The sequence below is a fragment of the Ambystoma mexicanum genome, chromosome 11, assembly GCF_040938575.1.
Source record: "Ambystoma mexicanum isolate Mex_15411 chromosome 11, UKY_AmexF1_1, whole genome shotgun sequence".
Lineage (NCBI taxonomy): Eukaryota > Metazoa > Chordata > Amphibia > Caudata > Ambystomatidae > Ambystoma > Ambystoma mexicanum.
Window position 1 is genome coordinate 761,223,804 of NC_090934.1, and position 20,202 is coordinate 761,244,005.

Here is a 20,202-nt window from a genome sequence, read left to right on the forward strand (position 1 = left end):
TGATGCTGTCGACTGTCCCATGTAAACAGTAAGCCAAAGGGGAAGTTCCATTTGTATTTCACTTGCGCCCATACCAGAGCCTTGACAACCATCCCATCATTCTCTGTTTCACCAACGTGGATTGCGCCAGATCCTGAAATAGTTTTATTTCCATGCCGTTGTCCTTTATAGGGCCTGCCTTCCTGGCGGCGAGCAACATTTTCTCTTGTTGTCCATACTGCTGAAGTGGCGCAACCATGTCCCTCAGTTTGGTGCCTGTCTCCCCCTCGTAGGACCCACGCAATGGATCTGATCCAAAGGTACCTCCCCGCAGGTCTCCAGATCTAAAAGGTCTGCAAAGACCTGTGCACTGTTTCTCGCAGGTCCCACTCCTCCACTCCGTCCGGTAGCTCTTTTATTGGATCATCTTGAGCGATTCACATGGTCCTCGCTCTGGATCACTAAGTTCTGAGTGACCCTCGCTAGCTGCTCCACTGGACCATGTACCTTGCACATGTCCTCCACGTGCTCCTGGATGCCATTTTCGGCCCGACGGTCCTCTCCCCCAATTCTGCGATGACTCCTTTTACCTCCTGTAATGACTGAGCCAGCTCCGTTCTGATCAAGCTGAATTGGGATTGGAGGGTCTTGGTATTTCTTTCACTGAATTCTTGAAAGCATTGCTGGTGTACTTCTTTGGTCACCACCTGCTCTGCCATCTGGGATGGTGGTGCGCCAGGCTCCTCTCTCCTTGAGGACCCCTGCTCCGCCGGCGTGCCTGCCTCCCCTTCCTTCTGCCAGAGTTTCTGCAGGTTGCTTTCTTCACGAGTTTGGGAATTGGGGTCACCTCCTTGGATTCTTTATTTTTGTGTCTCGACATCAGTAGCTGCTGCTCCAGGAGGCCCCTTGGATCTTTCTTCCTGCTAGCCGATCCACAGGACGGCGCCCCTTCCTCCTCTCAGGTTTCCACTGCTCCCTTGGGTGCTCTCCGGGTGGGACCGATCCCCTTCTCACCAAACTGTGCCTCAGTGCCTCTTCTCCACCAGTGACCTCCCCCTCACTCCGTGGGCTCTCTCCACAGACACACTCGCCCCCTTCTATTGGCCTGTGCTCGTTAGCAACCCCCCAGTCCAGTCCGCTTCACTCCTTTCATCTAGCAGGGTCCAAAAATGCAAAGGGGAACCACCACGCTCAAATCCTGAGGCTCCCGCCGTGGAAATGGTCTCCTTCAGGACCCGGGTCTGTGATTTGACCCATGGGCCTCCCAGCATCAAGCCGTTGATTGTGGTGGTGAGAGCGGTAGAATGGTGTGTCCGCCAGCGCTGGCTCCCCATAGCCCCTTGCACACCGGGGACCAGACTCCAGGGCCCACTCCTTCTGGTGACTTCACGGTGTGCCTGCCCTTGTGGTGGCGCCTGCTCTGCATGGAAAGCCTCCGACTGCCTCCCCACACTTCTCCATGGGGGCGTTCCGAGACCGTCAGCACTCACCTCCACCCCAGGGACAAATCCACCTTGATGCTTGTAGGTGGTTGTATCCATGCCTGTTCTGCAGAAGTTCCACTGACCCGCTCCTCGCCCGGGGTGCTCCTCCCTTCCCAGCCCCAGTCTTGCCGTTGAGAGCTTTCCCTTGCGGGTCCTCTGCTCCGGCTGCGCACCGTCCCCCGTGCTGACTCAGCCTGCTCGGGGGACCGGGCAGGAGGATGGAGCTCCAAATGCCCAGTTGCTCTGCCCCAAACGGTGTGGGGGGAACAGAGGCCGCACCGCCCGATGCTGCGACTCCCTCAGGGGTGATCACAGGGCCCCCCGACCCTCACTGCCACACTCCACCACTGGATCTGCCACTCTCTGCACACTGAGGACCCCCAGGCATGCCACATGTGGCTCCCCGTCCTCGTTCAGTCGGTTTCGCTACCCAGGGAGCAGGTGCGTACTGCTTTTTCTTTAATGCTATGTTGGCGCCGGGGCGAGAGCTCCCTCTTCATGGTTCTTGCGTTCCGCAGCCATCTTGGAATCTCTGCTTTCTAACCTTGAGTATATTTCAACCATATTAGTCTGTTTTCTCTCGGGTCATAATCCTGCTTAAGCTTGTGCACAGGTTGGTTTGTCATAGACGTTCTATGTATTTAGGTGAACTGCTGCATCTGTCTTAACATTATCTAGGAGTTTCACTTCGGTTTGCCTTCGATGCTACAGAGTCCTTGAATTATGACTTGACTATTTGTTGGGACAAACATTTGCATTAAAACGAGACCGTATGCAACACTAATATATAAATAATAAACATGTTTCACATTATTACAAAAACATGTAAGGCTCCTAAAGCTTTTTTTATCCCCATTTTTTTCTTGTCTGTGGTTCCACAGTCAAAGCACTGTGGTAGCACAACTTTTCAAAGTAAACGTTGCCTGTTCTGTTATTTCACACTACTGTATTGCAGTGGTGGTGGCTATAGGGAGAACAAGTCGCTTTATTTTGAAATGGCCATTTCGCAGGATAAATTGTCTCCGCGGAGCACCACTTTTAGTAGCCACGGTCTTATGCTATAGAAACGCAGCTTCTTTTTTTGGGGATGTTCATACATTTTTGAAAGAGCTGTCTTTTAGGTTATGTGCGGTTGCTAAGCAGCAGATGCATTGCTTTGCTACCAGGAGAAGAGCTGCAGGAATGAGACGTTCACTCAACCAGTCACTTTTCTTTGTGTAGTCCTATTACTTTTGAACGACAATTAAAAGCCTACGGGTTGTATGCACGCTTTACAAATGAAATGAATACAAGTGCTGAAAGATAAAACCATTGCCCATCATACTATAAAGAAAACCACTATCCAGCATTTATCCAATCTTTGGCTTAAAACCCTACATATGCATTCAAAAAGAGGAAAGTTTGAAGATGTGGTTGACCAGGGAGGAGCAATAAAGTGCAGGGTACTGGTCCATAGGCGAGAGGCCCTAATGAGCTAGCAGAAAACATTGAGGAGAATTGAATATAAAGTGTACATGCACACAAACCTATAACATTGCAGGTGCACATATCTTCTTGCATTAATGCCCATTGGATTGTTCTATAAACCAGAGTACAATTCATATGTTAGTGCTTATTAGGCATGTTAATATAAAAGAGGGTGAAAGAGGAGGGATGTTGATGTGTGGGGAAGCATAATATAAGGCAATGGTTTGTCATGAGGTATACCCTTTTCACCCCTCCTCCCAATTAATATATTTATCAAGTTCTGTGACTGAAGGTGGGGGAGGAGGCATCAGCTTGACATGTGTGAATGGTTGGCTTCCTTGGGTCAACATTGAGGCCATTGTGAGGTCAGTAGTCTTGTTGTAAAAAGGATCATTATAGGAGATCACCTATTGGAAAGGACCTTTTTATGCTTTCCCCAAAGAATACACAATATATACACAACAGCTTGTTTATAAATTCAGACCTCTGTGGAACCAAGCAGGTCTGCGATCTGGGTATGTTTAGCAAATATTCGGGTCCCCCTGGCTAGGCTTTTGGAGTGGATGGGTGAGAGGGGCGGTTAATGATGGTTTGCAAGAGTGAGTAGTAAGGGTGTTGGAACATTTATTCACGATGTGCGGGTTCGACTTTTGAGATGTTCTTGTGGGTGATTTTATCTACACGTTGCAAAATTCTCCAACATTTACCATACACTGAGCTGTGCATTGTGCATTAATCTGTCTTGCAGGTCTTATGAAGGATTACTTTACAAGAGAGGTGCATTGTTGAAAGGCTGGAAACCTCGCTGGTTTGCACTGGATGTTACAAAACACCAGGTAATATGTCTTTATTAAGCCTCATAATTAACTGATGCTGGTTGACTTTATAGAAGGTGAGCTTCAAAAACGATGTAATGATTGAATGGTCTATATTGATTGGACCATGTGTTCTTTTCTTTGTGTTTCATTCTCAAAGACATTTCCATAATTTTCATTTCTGCCAGTGCCGCCATGTCATGCCAGCAGGGCAGCCCTATTTTCTTGTAGACACAGGGCATTTTACTTAAACATAGAATGGGCTCTGTAAGGGTGCAGAAGTAGACGTGGGACACAATGGTGTCGTGCATGTTGGCATAAACTTTTATTTAACAGAAAAATAAGGAAGAACCCTATCTGTCTCTATAATGAAGAGGGGTTTCCCTGCCTAAAATAACCTGCCTCAAATAAACTAAGAATGACATCAGGACGTCAGTCAAAATAAAAATAGTTATGTCCTGTGTCCCAAAAACCTATTTCTTTCCCTGACTCTTCAAAAGAAAACTATATAATGGACTTCACCCTGACTCCAGAAGGATGGCTCCCTCCTTCTAGATGGTTTAGGCCGTTTGTAAATGATGGGAGAATGTCCTCCTTCTCCTGGCCTTCACAAGGCCTTTCTGTAAAGTTCTATACACGGGAGTAGGGAGCCTCCCTTCTCCAGACCATCTAAGGCGATTCTTTACAGTTCAACAAAGGTGGGGGAAATGCCTCCCTGCCCCAGACCTTCTCAGGCCGTTCTTTACAGTTCAACAAAGATGGGGGAAATGCCTCCCTGCCCCAGACCTTCTCAGGCCGTTCTTTACAGTTCAACAAAGGTGGGAGAAAGACCTCCCTTCCCCAGACCATTCTTGGGCTCTCCTTCAATAGTCTCAATGATGTCTTGACTTTTACCATTATATGGGTTCCAGACCCCCTTCTCAGATTTATAATGTCTCTTAGTCAGGCTTGGTTCACTATCCTGCCAGGCTTTGTCGTGTATGTACAATTCTCCAACTCTCTCTACATATGGGTCCCAGAACATTATCTCCGTTCTGGTTTCTCTCGGGTGCTCTCTCACCCAGTATGTCTCAGTTTCGTTCAGGCCTGTTCACTATCCTACCAGGCATTGTCTCGCTTGTGCATTTCTCCAGTTCTCTCAACATACAGGTCCAAGACCCCTGTCTCTGTTCTGTTTTTTTTTGGATTGTTCTCTCACCCAATATTTGTATTTGTATTTGTATTTATTTAGATTTATATAGTGCTTTAAGCCAAAGCGCTTTACATGAGGAACAATCAATTACAACAAGCAATACATAACATTGAATCAAACCAGAAAATAGTACAGGGAACAATTTACATTATTGTTGAGGTTAAGTGTAGATGGAGGGGGACTTAGTGAGAGAGGAGGGTTAGAAGGTGGAGGAGGAGGATTCAATGGTGAAGGAGGAAGCTGATAGCGCTAGGGGGGTGAATGGAAGAGGTAGGATTTTAGAGAGTTGCGAAATGAGGGGTAGGTGGTAGTAGAGCGGATTGGGAGGGGAAGGCGGTTCCAATGGTAAGGAGCAAGAAGTTGGAAGGAGCGAAAGCGGGAAAGGGCACAGGGTGGAGGAGGAGGAGAAAGAAGGAAGAGATCTGCAGAACAGAGAGAGCGAGGAGGGGTGTAGAAAGTGAGGAGGGAGTATAGATAGGGAGGGGCAAGACAATATAGGGCTTTGAAGACTAGACAGAGGAAGTTCAATTTAAGCTGGGAGTGAAAAGGGAGCCCTCCTAGTGAGTCAAGGGAAGAGGAGATAGAGTTGTGCGGTGAGAGAAGGCAGAGGGAGCGGATAGCGGAGTGGTAGATGGATTTTAGGGGCGAGAAGTGGGAGGAGGGGAGTCCAAAGAAGAGAGTGGAGCAGTAGAAGAGTCTGGAGAAGATGAGGGAGTAGATTAGGAGTTTAATAGCATGGAAGGTTATGAGAGGATGAATTTTAAGGATATTGTAGAGGTGGAAGCGGCAAGATCTGGCAGTGAGAGAAATGTGGTGAGAAAGAGAGAGGTGGGGGTCGATGTGGAGACCAAGGTTGCGGGCATGAGGGGAGATGGGGAGTTGGGAGGGGGGGGAATGAAGGGAGGAGGAGAGGAAGGAGGAAGAGTACTGGCAGGGAAGAAGAGGAGCTCAGTTTTATCAGAGTTGAGAGAAAGGAAGTGAGAGGACATCCAGGATTTAATGGCAGAGAGGCAAGACGAGAGATTAAGGTGGATGTCCGGTGTGAAGGAGGAGAAGGAAAGTAAGTGCTGGGTGTCATCAGCATAGAAATGGTGTGATATATCAAAGGAGGATATAATGGGGGCAAGGAAGGAAGTATAGAGTGAGAAGAGAAAGGGGCCAAGAACCTTGGGGAACACCGTGGTTGAGAGGAAAGACAGGTGAGGAATGGCCACCCCAGGAGAGTGGAAATGTGCAATTAGAGAGATAGGAGGAGAACCAGTCGAGGATGGAGTCTTTGAGGCCAAATGATGAGAGAGAGTTGAGGAGAAGAGGGTGGTCAACAGTATCGAAGGCAGCTGAGAGATAAAGTAGGATAAGAATAGAAGAGTGCTTAGAGTAACGAGCAGATAGGAGAGAGTTGAGAACGGAGGTGAGAGCAGTTTCAGTGGAGTGAAGAGGGCGGAATCCAGATTGGGTTGGGGGGAGGAGGGAGTGGGTGGAGATGAAGGTAGAGAGTTGAGAATAGACAATACGTTCTAGAAGTTTGTATAGGAAGGGAAGAAGGGAGATAGGGTGGTAATTGGGTGCGAGATGAGGGTTAGCAGACGGTTTTTTGAGAATTGGGATGATGGTAGCATGCTTGAAAGGAGAGGGGAAGGTGGATGTAGAGAGACAGGTGTTGAAGAAGCAGGTGAGATAAGGTATTAAGAGGGTAGATTTTAGGGATAAGGGAGGTAGGAATGGGGTCTGCAGGAGAAGCAGTTGGATGAGTTTTGGAGAGGAGGAGGGTGACTTCAGGTTGAGTGATAGGGGTGAATGAGCACATGGAGAGGGGAGGGAGAGGAGGGGGGTGAAGGGGAGAAAAGGAAGGGGAAGAGAGAATAGATTGTCAGAGGTTGAGGACTTTGTTGGAAAAGGAGGAGGCGAGGTCAGAGGCAGAGAGAGGAGAGGCAATGGAATGATCAGGGGTGGGAGGAGAAAGGAGTCTGGGTAAGGTTTGAAAGATGCGGCGTGGATGGGAGGACTGAGAGTGAAGAAGGTCGGAGAAATAAGTACGCTTAGCAGAGTTGAGACAGGAGTCATAGAGGGAGTGATACTCAAAGTATGCAGATTTGTTGGAGGGTGTGGGGTGTTTGAGCCAGGAATGTTCAAAGCGCCTAAGAAGGCGGCGCATGGAGGAAAGATGGGGAGAAAGCCAAGGTTGAGCAGTACAGCGGGAAGGGTGAAACGAAGGGAGAGGGTAAAGATGATCTAGAGCTTAGGTGAGGGAGGAGGTTAGGGTGGAGGACGTTTCAGTAGCTGAAAGAGAGGAGAAGTGTGAGAGGGGGAGGAAGGAAGAGCAGGAGGTAAGGAAGAGAGAAGGATCGAAGTTACGTAGGTCACAGCAGAAGAAGGGGGTGGAAGAAGGGGGAGGGGGATAAGGGGAATGGGGTGAGGGAGAAGGAGAGTAAGGAGTGGTCAGAGAGTTAGTTAGGTAGAGAGGAAATGGGAGAGGCAGAGAAAGAAGAGGTAACGATTAGGTCAATGGTAGAGCCAGATTGGTGAGTAGGAGGGGAAGGGAGAGGGGAAAGGAGGTAGGAATCTAGGATTAACAGGAGAGGAGAGGAGGGGGAGAATATGTCTCTATTTTGTTTCTTGCTCGGTTCCACTGGGATGAGGAAGATGGTTCCCCACTTCCTCCCAACTACAGCCTCTAGGGGTTCCCAGCAGCATCCTGCTCCCATTCTATGTATCGTCTGACTTGGTCCATAAAGGTTCCAGTCCTCAGCGATACCAGCAAGCTTCTCTGGCTCTCCTCGACTCTCGCAGTCTGCTCACGGCTTTTGGCGGCTCCGCCACGCTGGTTTCTCTCTGCACATCAGGTCTCACCTGGACCACTTGGTTGGCTTCCTTCCTGCCACCGGATGTCGGGGTTTCCCAGCCTTCAGGTAAGTTCAGGCTTCTCTCTGCCTTTTCAAACACTGGCTTCCTTCTCCAGGCATCCTGATGTGTAGCGCGTCCTCTCTGCGCGGCCTCGCTTCCCAGCTCCATGCTTCTTTGGGCCAGCACTTATGCTGAGTAAAGTTTTTTGTCCGTTTTTAAGGTAAGTCAGCTCTTGAATCTCAGTTAGCTAGTATGTTGATCTTGGTTCCACACAGGGCTCTTCATTTCCCCGCTCCTCTTCTTGTCAGTACTTATGGAGCCATCCATTCCTATGTGATATGATATGAAATGGCATTGATAAGGCGCGACAAGGCAAGGGAGGGGGATCAGAGGGAAGACAGACAACAATGTTACTAGGCCAGGTGACATTGAGATTGCGCAAGTGCAGGCGAGGTGGGGAAGGGGAGAAATGCGAGGGGGTAGAGGGAGGGGAAGTGCAGAACATAGAATAACAGTAATAAATAGAACAATAAATAGGAACACTAATAAGTGCGGCCAGCTGGTGGCAGGTGCAAGGGTAAGTGCAGACAGCAAGTGTCAAGTGTTAGTAGGGGCTGTGGGATACAGAACAGCCCCAGTGTGTAAGGGTTGCCAGGGGGGCCGTGCAGGTGAGTGGCAACTGGCAGGGAGGGGACCTGGGCCCGAGAACAGAGGGTAGCCAGATAACCAGTGCAGTTTCAGTTTCAGCCAGGAGTTCAGCAGGGGAGAGAAGGAGAGAAAGCAGAGGCAAAGAGGAATGTCTTGAGGTGCTTCCGGAACCAGAGATGGTTCTCCTCAATTTTCAGAGAGGCAGAGAGGCAGGGAGGCTGTTCCAGAGGGAGGGCCCAGCCGAAGGAAGAGATCTACCACCAACTTGTTGCTTGGAGAAGCTGCTGACCCTGAGGGAGTTGGAGGCGGATGAGCAAAGAGCTCGAGAGGGAAAATATTTAGGAAGAGAGAGTTGAAGGTATTGAGGACCCAGGCCCCAGAAGGCCTCGTGGACAATGCAGAGGGTTTTGAACTTAATCCTTGCAGCCACTGGGAGCCAGTGCAGAGATTTCAGTCCTGGAGAGATACGATCCCTGGGCTTGAGGTCGAGGACAACTCTCGCAAGCCCTGTTCTGGATGAGTTGTAAAGGACAGAGAGTAGAGGCAGGCAGATTTAGAAAGGGGCTGTTGCAGTAGACCAGCCTAGAGAGAACTAGAGCTCTGGAGACAGTGAGCTTTTGGGGGAAGGAGATGAAAGGAAGAATACCTCTGAGGAGGTGCAGCTGGTAGTGTGACTTCTTAGAGACGTCAGAGATGTGAAGAGAGAATGAGAGTGTGGCGTTGAAGATGACCCAGAGGTTTTTAGCCTCACATGTGGGAGCAGGCAGAGGACCAAGAGAGGCTGGCCAGAGAGAGACAGGAAAGGAGGGAGCGGGTGTGCCGATGAGGAGAATCTCAGTCTTACTGGCATTAAGGCAGAGATCATTGGCGGCACACCACTCCTGGATAGCCTGGATGGACAGTCGGACAGCCGGATATGACAGAAGGCGAAGAGGTGGCTGAAGGGAGCCTGAAAATGAACAGAGTGTCATCCGCATAGCACTGAAAGTTGGGTCAGAGAGCGGCAATGAGCTGGGCAAGAAATGCCAGATATTGCTTGAACAGCCAGGGAGAGAGGTTAGACCCCTCGGGAAAACCACAGGTAGAGATGGAGATAGAGGAGAGGAAGGGCCCAATTTGGACCTGGGAGGGTCGATCTGAGAGGAAAGAAGTCAGCCAAGCCAGGGTCTGATCGGTGATACCCAGGTTATCACGGAGATGGTTGAGCAGGATTTCATGGTTGACCGTGTCAAAGACAGAAGAGAGATCAAGTAAGATGAGGACACGGGGGTGTTGGAATCGAGGTTGGAGAGCAGGTCTTCATGGATGTTCAGAGAGCAGTCTCTGTGCTTCTGGCAGCTCTGAAGCCAGGCTGATGGTCATGGAGCCAACCAACAGATTGTGTAAAGATAAAGCTGGGCGATGGCCAGCTTTTCCAGGAGTTTGCCAGGAAAGAAGTGATGGAGATTGGGCGATAGTTAGCTGGGCAGGAAGGGTCGTCAGAGGGTTTCTTAAGAAGAGGGTGCACAAGAGAGTACTTCAGGGGGGAAGGGAAGACTCCAGTGACGAAGGAGTGGTTGCAGAAGTCAGCCAGAGCAGAGCCAGCGTGTCAATGTGGTCCTTGATGGTTTTGGGGGAACAGGGGTGAACCTGTTTTGATCAGACTTTCATAGATCGTACTTGTCTAGAAACCACGTTGCGGGAGAACAGGGGAAAGGCAGAGAAGGAGGGAGGAGAGGTGGCCGAAGAAGGGCCCGAGGAAGAGCAGGGGGGTAGAGTGAGGATGGGGAGAGGAGGAGGGAGAGGACAGGATCTCCTGAGTTTTAGAGATTAAATGAGAAGCCAGAGCCGTGCAGAGGGCCTGGGAGGGGACAGGAGAGGTGGAGACTGCACAGGATTGGTCAGTCCTTGCAGATTTGAAAGAGTTCAGCCGAGTTGTTAGATGCCGCAGAGATGCGGACTTGGATGTGAGCTCTCTTTTTGTTGCAGACAGATATCCAGTATTGCCTTTCGAGCAGGTGGTGGCCAGTTTGTCAGAGGATGTACCAGAAGCACGCCATTTCCTCTCAGCCAACCTGCACTTGCGTTTAAGGGTGACATGGTCTGAGTCGTACCAGGAGTTGCACTTGGCTTTGGGCTTCTAGTGGATCCTCATGAAAGGGGCAAGAAGAACAAGAGTATCGGATATAGCAGAATGGAGCACGGAAAGGGTGTGAGTCAGACAAAGGCGGAGGGGGTGGTGAGAAAGTGGTGGCAAAAGCCTCAACTGACACATGCTTCATGGGTCGGATCGAGAAGGTGGGTGGCAGTGATGGAGTTGGCTTGACCTGAAGGGTAGAGAGGGTGAACTGGGAGGAAAGGAGAAAGTGATCACTCCAGGAGAGAGCAGTGGTGACAAAGATTGAAAGGGGAATGTCTAAAGAGATCCGAACATCCAGGGTGTACCCTACAGAGTTAGTCGGGCCAGAGGGGAGAATAGAGATTGAGAGAGAGTCGCAGATGTCACGAAAGATTTCAGAGGAAGGACGGGAAGCATCAAGGTGGATGTTAAAGTCTCCAAGAAGGAGGAGTTGAGTGGTCGTGACCAGGGGGAAGAAGAGGGGTCCGCCCACTCAGAGAGGAAGAAGGAGATCTCATTCAGGTAAACATTTATAATGACCATGGAAGAGTCGAAGGAGGCCAGGAGGGCCTCCCATCGGGTGCCACCATTAATGTGAGAAGAAGAGAGAGGAGAAAGCACAGAGACCATATGAGGCATCCATAGGTCTAGCGAGGGAACGACAAAGAGGGTGTCGGTGAGGGTTTGCCTAGAGGAGGCACTTGTATAGGTTTCAGCAATAGCAAGGCCTGGGTTGGAGACCACAATGTCCTTTTTAAACTTCTTCCTACCAGATTTAGTGAAGAGAGCAGGATAGCCGATAGAGAAGCAGTTGGAAAAGATAGGAGAGACAGAGAGCACCATAGAATAGGTGGGGAGAGGAGAGGACAGAGGAGGAGAGGGGGGTAGGAGCGGGGAAGAATGATAGGGAAGGACGCAGGGAGGGGCGCAAGCAGACTAGACAGAGAGAGACGAGACAATGGTAGACAAATTGGGCAAGACGACAGACGCTCAGGCAGTGGTAGAAAGTTTGCTAAAGGATGCTTTGCTAAAGTCAGAATGCAGAATGGAAACTTTCGCAATGTAGTTTAGATACTGGGGAAACACACCCAAGTCTGAGAGTCCTATAAAGGGGGGAAAAGGCGTAGGTTTCACATTGCAATTTAAATACTTTCAGAATGCAGTTTTAAAGACTTTGACAATGCAGATTCTTAAATACCGGAGAAAAACACACCTAAGTCTGAGAGTTCAGACAAGTTTTAATCAATATAGACAAGGCCCAAGGAGGGTCCTTGTAGCACCACCACTCACCCGGGTCACCTCAGTGAAATTAGGCACACGCCAGCAGTGCCGCCCAAGAGGACATATGCATGGAAGGCAACAAGCCTATCGGGGGAGGGGGAGGGCTTGGAGGAGGAAGAAGGAGCATGGAGAGGGTCGGGAGACGCTCGGGCTGCACGCGGATCGACGGGGGCACCAGCCAGGTTTTCTCACTTTCCTCACTCTTCCTCGTCACAGTATTGTCTAGCATATAGACTGGGCTATTACGCATGAACTAACTAACAGAAGAAAGAGGAGACATAGAGCATGGGGGGTGCTTGGGCCCTATCCGTGTTGGGTGGCGGATGATGCAGGGCAGAATGGTGGTTGACATACTGCATTCTCCCTTGATAGTCTTCCCTTCTCCTGCAGAAGGGGTCCCCTCCCATGGGATCCTCCCGCTGAGTACCACCCCCAGAGGAACTATCAGGTAGCTGCCTCACCTCCCTGGCTCCATGGGAAGGGTCCCCCTCCCCGGCAGAAGTGACAAAATCAAGTGATTCATCACAGCTCCCAGAGGAAATTATTATATTAAAGGGAAATGAAAACCAAAAAGGTGTATTTTTTATTTGTTTTTTCTATCATATTCTTTTATGTTATGTTAACTGGTTTTTATACTTGGAAGAGGACTAACCATCTTCATGTCTGTCTTCACCGTGCCCCCAAATGGAGCTGTCCAGCCCACACTGTTAGGCTGGTTCCTCCTGCCTTTATGGAAACAAAAGCAACCCTAGATGCATTGTGTCCTTGTCACAGTAATTGATTACATGATGCTTAAATCCATAGCCACATGCTTTCCTTTCCCACTGTTGGTTTAACCCCTGGAGATCAGCGATTCACCCTCACCTCCTGCCTTGGACAGTGCATGTCCTCCTATTCCTTCCTGCTATCGCTAGCTACCACCTGGCTAGCACTTAAATATTTCTTCCGTTTCCTACTCCCTCCTGATGTTTTTGTCCTATCGCCTCCTGATAGTCCTCTTAGCATGTACTGATGTTCTCCTTGTACCGCCTACTGTTATCTTCCTCCTACCGCCTTCTGATATCTTCCGATATCTTCCTCCTACCACCTTCTGTTATTTCCCACCTTCGACATCCTGATGTTTACCTCCTACTACCTCCTCAGGTCTTACTACCACCTTCCCATTACCGCTTGAGATCTTTTTTTATATCACCATCCAATGTGTTCCTCCTTTCACCTCTCGATGTTTTCCCCTTACCATTTGATGTGGTTTTCCCCCACCACCTCCTGATGTCCCCCCTACCACCTCCTGATTGCCCCACTACCAACTCCTGATTTCCCCCTACCACCCCCTGATGTTTCCCTCCAGCCACCGCCTGATGATCCTTCTCCCACTCTAGTCTAGAGCCTCCTCCTGGAGAGAGACAGAGCGGAGCAAACTCCTTCCATAGTTTCCTTCCTGAATCGCCAACTCACTCCAAGCGTCTACCACTACGACCTTCTCCTAACACCCACACCTCACTTTCCTGATGTCACTTTTTATACACTATTAAGTCCTCCCCTAAGGCCTGTCAGGGTTTTAGTGTCTGAATGCATGTGTGTGTATTTTGATTAGTGCCACTCTGGAATTGGTTGCTGTGGAATTGCTTCCAGAAATGCCCCATAAGTGTAGCATCATTCTTTGGCTCAAATTTCAAAGGTAGCTGGGGGTGCAGCTTTATGAAGCTAGTCTGGCATCTTGGATTTTCTGTTTGCCTGAGTCTGCCTATGTGCGCTGGCCAGTGCGGCCGGTGCCTGAGCCGCATCTGCAGCAGGACCCACCGTAAGCATGGTCAGTCCCTTAGGTGTCATGAATGTTTCTGCTGGGAATTGGCCTGCACCTTTGCGAGTTTGGGTTGGGCAGGAGTTGTACTGTCCTATGTAAAATCGAGGCCCTTCTGGCAAGGCCCCTACAGGGCTAGTAGCAGGCACTTTTATCTGGTATGTGAATGATTTCTACCCAATGGTGGTGGGTAAGTGCCGGTGACCGTGATGTCCTCTTCATACCGCCTCTAGGGCCATCATCCACTGGCTTGGGGCGGTCCTTGTCCTGCTTGGTCACCCCAATTCCTCAGAATCAGTCATGGGACTTCATCACACATGCCTTTGATACAACTGGGGAAAATAAGTTTAGTGCTATTCACTTGTGAGCACCAATAGAATCAGTAGCTTGCCAAAGTATCAGCAGTCTTCCATTTGTTCTCCAGAAAAACGCCATTTTTTGAGTAATCCGATTTGTAGATGTTTTAGAAAAACAGAGTAGCAAACTGCAGCAAAACACGCGTACAAGTGATGGCACTGTGAGATTGTGCTAGCATACCAGTGACTTGCCAACACGTGTCTCAATAAGTTCGAATAGTTTCGGATGGGAGTCTTTTGAATTATGTAAAGCGCTCAATGTAATGGGCGGTGGCACAGGCAAGACCATCATTAGCTGCAATGGGGAAATATTCTAGTTGATGAATTGTTGCATCCTATCTGCTCCTGCCTGTATTGGGTACACATTTAAGAAATTGGCCACTGAAAGCGCAAGGAAAGAAGTTTCCTAGATGCCTGAACAAACCTCTACAGCCTCTGCTAGCCCAGCCGTGCATGACATGCTTTGAGATGTGTACAGTTTTATAGGATGTATCAAATTGCCAGTAGTATCTACAAAGACGGAACATCACGACTACCCAAATGAAGTAAGGGCATCCCTTATCCCCACTGTTTAAGCAAAAAGGCCTGCATTTCTTCCTGCATCCTAGCGAGGGCTCTTAACTGAAACGTTTAATTACAACCAAACACTCGCTGATGCTGATGGCGAATTATAAGCTTTATGCACACCTTATCATTATGAACAGTCTTTAGAATCCAGATAGCTTTGGGGGAGATGGAAAAGAGCTGCACCCGCTAAGCAGACATTGACATCCATTTCCCAGATAGTCAAACCATTTGCCCGCTATTGCCAACGTATGACTAGGAGTGACCAATTTTTGCCATGATTTGCTATGGCATCCACATCATATGCTGGATATTGGTTTCATGTACCAAATACACCAGGTACTACCAGCAAAAACCTGCATGCACACCACTTCCAGGTTTTATGAAAACCACAGACACTTGAACCGTTGGCCTACAATGACCATGTCTGACACCATGGTAAGCAATGTGGTCACTTGGCATAATAGCACAGGGTTCCAAATTGCCAAATTAGCATTGCCCGGCCATATTCCATTGTGTGTATCACAGCAGTGCCAGGTTCCATTTGCCCTCTCTCATGCTGCCAAAATATTTCTCTGGACCCATTTGTGAGCACAATGAACATGGCTAGTAACAGCCTAACTAGGCAGGACTTAAAATGGGTGGAGTCCAAGAAACGGGACGTGTTTAGGTGCATACAGAGTATCCACTTTCCAACATGGCCACAGGCGTTTTGGCAGTGACGTGTGCATGGATGCACCCACCTATTATATTTGAAGTTCCTCACTGCCTCTTCTTTTCAGTTTAGCAAACCAGGCGTGGGGTGAAAGCGCCGAATGGGAAATAGTGCACAAAGCTACTCGTATATTTCTGAATGCATACTTTGGAATTCAAAAACTGTGTCCCGCACTGATCTAGAGGGAATATTAATTGGCAACATAGAGCTTCATTGTTTGACAGAATTACCCTGATGGGGGTTATGCTACAGCTCTCTGTGTTAATGAGCTAGGTACGTACAAAACCGAGGGTCGCCTAAAATACAGATACAGCAGTTATGTTCCCTTGTAGGAATACATGTGTGACACTCAAGTGAGGTTATACGTTATCTTCTAAAATCAACGGGAAACCGTGCCCTTAATAGTGCAGTCACCATGATCCAATGGCCTCATCAGTGACTTTCATGCGTACCGTATGGAGTGCAGGGAAGTGGTCATGAGTTTCTTTTCCATGAAGCTTAATGTTGTGAAATGATGGTGGGCCGCCTGCTTGATGGCGATATTAGGTCTCCCAGTCGCGTTTATCACACTCGACCCTTGCGTACTCCTTGACATCCTTTTCCATCGGAAGGGCAAAGGGCACGATGTTCGATTGGCTCACTTATCTGCCAAATAATTTAGAATTGGTCCGAGTGGGTGGGTTTTGGTCACCTCAACCTCTTTCCTGTGCCCTTTGCAGTTCCCCGCGGCTCGCTACTGCCACCCATGTTGTTCAGTCTATACATTGAGCCACTGAGAGAGTTGATGGCACTCAAGTGCGGCGCCATGTGCTAGTATGTTGATGAAACTTATTTGTACCAGTGGGTATCCCCTCAGAAGGAAAAGTATGTGCATCTTCTTAAGAACTGTGTTCAGGATATTAAAGGTTGCTTGGCATTTCACATTCTTTGGTACAACACCCCACAGTGGGCATTTCACTGCATTTTTTTGTGCCTATTTTATATTGGGGCCGGCCCCTCACACTCCAACCTCATACTATCCCCTAACCCCCAGGCACAAATTCCTCTTTTACCTACTCCTTAACCCTGTACCACTCTAGAAAATGCTGAAACGAAAATGTGGAATGGCCACAGTCAGTTTGGCGGGTACCAATTTAATAACTTTGAGATAGTTTGCTGGCAAACTGATGGTCTGGGCCAGGGAGTACAATAGAATTGCCCTTGTTCTGAAGAGTTGCCCTGGATTTTCCTGGACGCGAGAGGTTGCCGTTCGCTGGCATGCGTTCCTTGCTCCTTTGGTGATTGTAATGTTATGCGCTACCTTGCAGATGATCTCGGTATTCTAGGTGTCCCGGGACCCCTCAGGAGCTGGCAGATGTTGCTGCTTTAAGGTCCCAAGGTCCATCGCTCCTCTGCCCTGGAGCATTCCTTCTCTCAGCCAACATCCCCTGCATCTTAGGGCAATAGGTATGTGCTTGCACATTTTCTCCCATGTACATGAAAGGTGGTGTTGGGCTGTCGGCTCTTTCTTAATAGTAGAAGGCCCTATCGACCTATTTCTTGGCACTTCACAACCACGTGTCATTTCACTGTAGCATATCTAGTACAAAAAGCATTAAACCTGGGAACATTTGCAACATCCTGCCATAGAAATTGAATCAGGAAACGACGGATACCATCTATTATTGCCCACAGCAATATTCTGAACTTCTCCTTTCCTCCCTCATCTTTTGTTGTGTTGGCTTTTCTAAAAGGGGATCCACTGGAATGGGTGTATTTGTGTCTGTTGAGATTTCGTACCAAGGCCGTTTTACTCCGATCAATCAGTTCCATACCCTGTTCAAGTGAGTTATGGGCTCTTTGTGTGGACACCCCATTTTTGCTCCCCCCGCCCCCGAGGTGGAGGTTACAGTGGGAGGCCATTATTGTTACCCAAGATGGTCTTAGAATTCTATTTCTTGCAAATAATTAGCCCTTTGGTCATCATCTGTCCATTTTAATGGACTTGGTCCTAAAGGCACATTTTAGATTGAGCATCCCTTCCCTAATGTGATTAGATAGTGCTATAACTCGCAACCAATGTAATAGCTCTGGAATTGAAGGAAACACTTGAGGAACCAGAGCTAAAAGCAGCTCCTTCCTATCAGTCCTCGCCTAGTAAGCAGGAGTGTATTCTGTGGAACAAGGAGTTAATGCATAGCAGGCCGAAAACAAGATGCAAACTATGCCTTCTTAACCTTCATATGTGACCCGTTATCCTAGAAATGCCTTCTAGAATCGTCATTAAGCATCTTTACACACATTTCGAAAGGCAGAGTTAATGCCACATAGGTATGTTTGGATGGCATTTGTTGGCCCGGGGAGTCAAAAGTAGCTCTCTGTGGCTGTTGATGTCAAGGATCAGAACAGGCTCTTTTACAGCCAAGAGTGAAATAGCTTCATGCAGTTTCAAACCCTCTACCTTTTTAGCAGTTATGCCATTCCTCTTTGCAGCTGGGTAAATTGGGTGAAGAGAAGGAAAAGGGGGATCTAGTGTCTTTATGTATGCACTAAACGTCATTTCCAGTGGAAGTGGTGCCACCGTAATAGTGACAGTCAATCTGAAGTCAGAGCTGGTGGCTATGTTAAGATTCCTGGATCCAGGCAGTGACTGGAGGAATCTCACGAGGTGAGGAAAATCATGCCCATTACATTGATCTAGTGTTTTGCTTGATTTGCTTGTTGGTTTGTGTGTATATCAATTTGATATTATCAAACTAAATTAGATAGTTCAATTTTTTTAATTACTTGGTGCCTCATTAAGAGTTTAGGGGCATTACCGTGGTAATACAGCCAAACTTAATTACTGTTCCTGCATGCAGGAACAATCATTTAACAGGTTATTTAGATGGATATATGCTCTTGAGTCGTTTGTTACACTGTGCATAATGATTATGGCCCTCAAGAACAGCCTCTGTGAATATCCTTTTTTGATTGCCTCTCCATGTCTTGGTACCCGCTTCTGTGACGCCTCTTCATTTTTAGTTGGGTTCCACCCTACAGTCCCTACTGCGCCACCTCCCTGATCTGCCAAAGCCCTCACTCATGCTATGCCCGTTCTGAAGCCCTTCCCCAAGTGTGTGGCCCCGTTTCCTGCCTCGGGATTTCACTTCCTCGTTTCTAAACTCCACTGTATCTTCTGTCCCTAGCCTGCAACACACTTTGCTCTTGGCCCCTCTTGATAATCCCTCCTACACCCACTGGTTAAGTGTAGAGTGATGGCTGCAAATGATTTGTCGCCCCATCTGCCCTGCATGTGTTGACGCCTCTGGACAAGGTGGCATTTGTTGTTTGTTTTGCGTGACATCAAGAACGGGCGCTTTTGGCTTAAACGATTTAAAGGCCTGCTGACTCCAAAATTATTCCCCCTTTTGGAGTCCCATTGCCATAATAAGTGAAGGTAAAAACCCTGCTTACAAGCAGCTGGTGTTTATCACACATGGGTTTAATTAGTCACAATAGGGCCTGTTTTACAACAGGTGGTATACCAAGAAACTGCCCGTTCTGCCATTGCCAATAAAACAGGATCCCTATGAGGCCCTTAGTGTTTTATTTTTCATTTGAAAATTGTGTGCATTTGTTACTGACGTCTTCATACTGATCTCCTTAATTTAGAGTTAATATTTCAGAGTTATTCAAGCCTTTTTGTTGATTTCTTTCCTCTTTCTTTCCTCTCTTTTTTTTTATCTAGCTGCGTTATTATGATTCCAGTGAGGACACCAGCTGCAAAGGGTCCATTGACCTTGCAGAAGTAGAAAGCGTACTGCCAGCAACTTCCACGATAGGAGCCCCCAAAAATGCAGGAGAAAAAGCATTTTTTGATGTAAGTATTTATTTAAATAAGCATGCTTTAAAAATAATTTCAAATATTAGATCCTGCTCTCCGTTTGATTAATTTATTCGTGCAACTACTAACAATAAGAATTCAAAGAGGGTCATCTCATTTAGCCTCACTCAGAGTTGCGGTGACTCATTTTCCCCTCTCCCTGTGCACGTTATCACTGCAATGGGGCAGGTACAGCAGTTTATCTGTTATTGTGTAGAGGGTAAGGGGGCGGTAATCAATAACACGAAGCCACTTGTCAGTATCTCTGCATCCAGGTAAGGTATCCCTCTGTACCAGGAATCTGAGATTACTCCAAGAAGCACAACTCCTTATTTGAAAAAGCTGGCTGTATAGCAAGTGCAGCGGTAACTCGCACACTTGCTAAACTTTCAGGCTGACTTTATACAGTTATCTGTCATGCGCATTGGTCTAATTCGAGCGCTAGGAAGAATTGGTTACATATTTATTGTATTTGCTAGCTGGTAGGGAAAGGCTGGCCCCACTATCTATAGCCGCATGACAGGTTTTGGGTTTTTAACATTGCTTTTAGGCATTACTTTGGTACTTGAGACAGTCTCTATCCTCTGTTCATTAGGAGTGGGCTCTAATCAAGCACTATAAACCGAGGAGGGGGCATTACCAGTGAGGTAATGCTCCAGGGCTCACGTTAAAGGCCTTGTATTGCTAGTAATACCCCGTCACATTGTACTAGGGTACTAATACTGTTTTATCAACGGTGTGTTTGCCGTTTCTCAGCTCACGATAAAACTCCCAAAAAATGGCAACCATGGATTGGGGAGAAGGAAACTACTCGTAGTCCCTTCTCCCTTTGCAGTGTGGACATTCGTGAGTCAGCGATGTACCGGAAACACTACTCTTCCCACACCATTGAGGGACAATGCAGCACAAGCTACGTGGGGAGGTGGTTGGGTGGTTTAAATATGTTGAAAGGGGGGTGAGGCAGGGGATTGGGATGCAAGGGGCGCAGGGAGCGCACATGCCTGATTCCCAGAGAGGTAAGATGGCGGCCTCCCTCTCTGAGGAGGCTCGGAGCTGGGTTTTTGCCAGTGTGGTAAAGACCCCATTCTGAGCCTCATTGACTGGGAGGCTGCAA

The 20,202-nt window shown here is 48.1% G+C and overlaps 1 protein-coding gene across 4 annotated transcripts in view; it reads left to right on the forward strand.

Annotated features, from left to right (window-relative positions):
* Positions 1-20,202, forward strand: part of SBF2 (SET binding factor 2) — a 2,983,421-nt gene that overhangs the window by 2,911,929 nt on the left and 51,290 nt on the right. For all 4 annotated transcript variants that reach the window (XM_069623660.1, XM_069623661.1, XM_069623662.1 and 1 more), the window contains 2 exons: positions 3,679-3,766; positions 18,954-19,085. In XM_069623660.1, the coding sequence (XP_069479761.1) occupies positions 3,679-3,766; positions 18,954-19,085 (220 nt within the window). The remainder of the gene's footprint in view (positions 1-3,678; positions 3,767-18,953; positions 19,086-20,202) is intronic.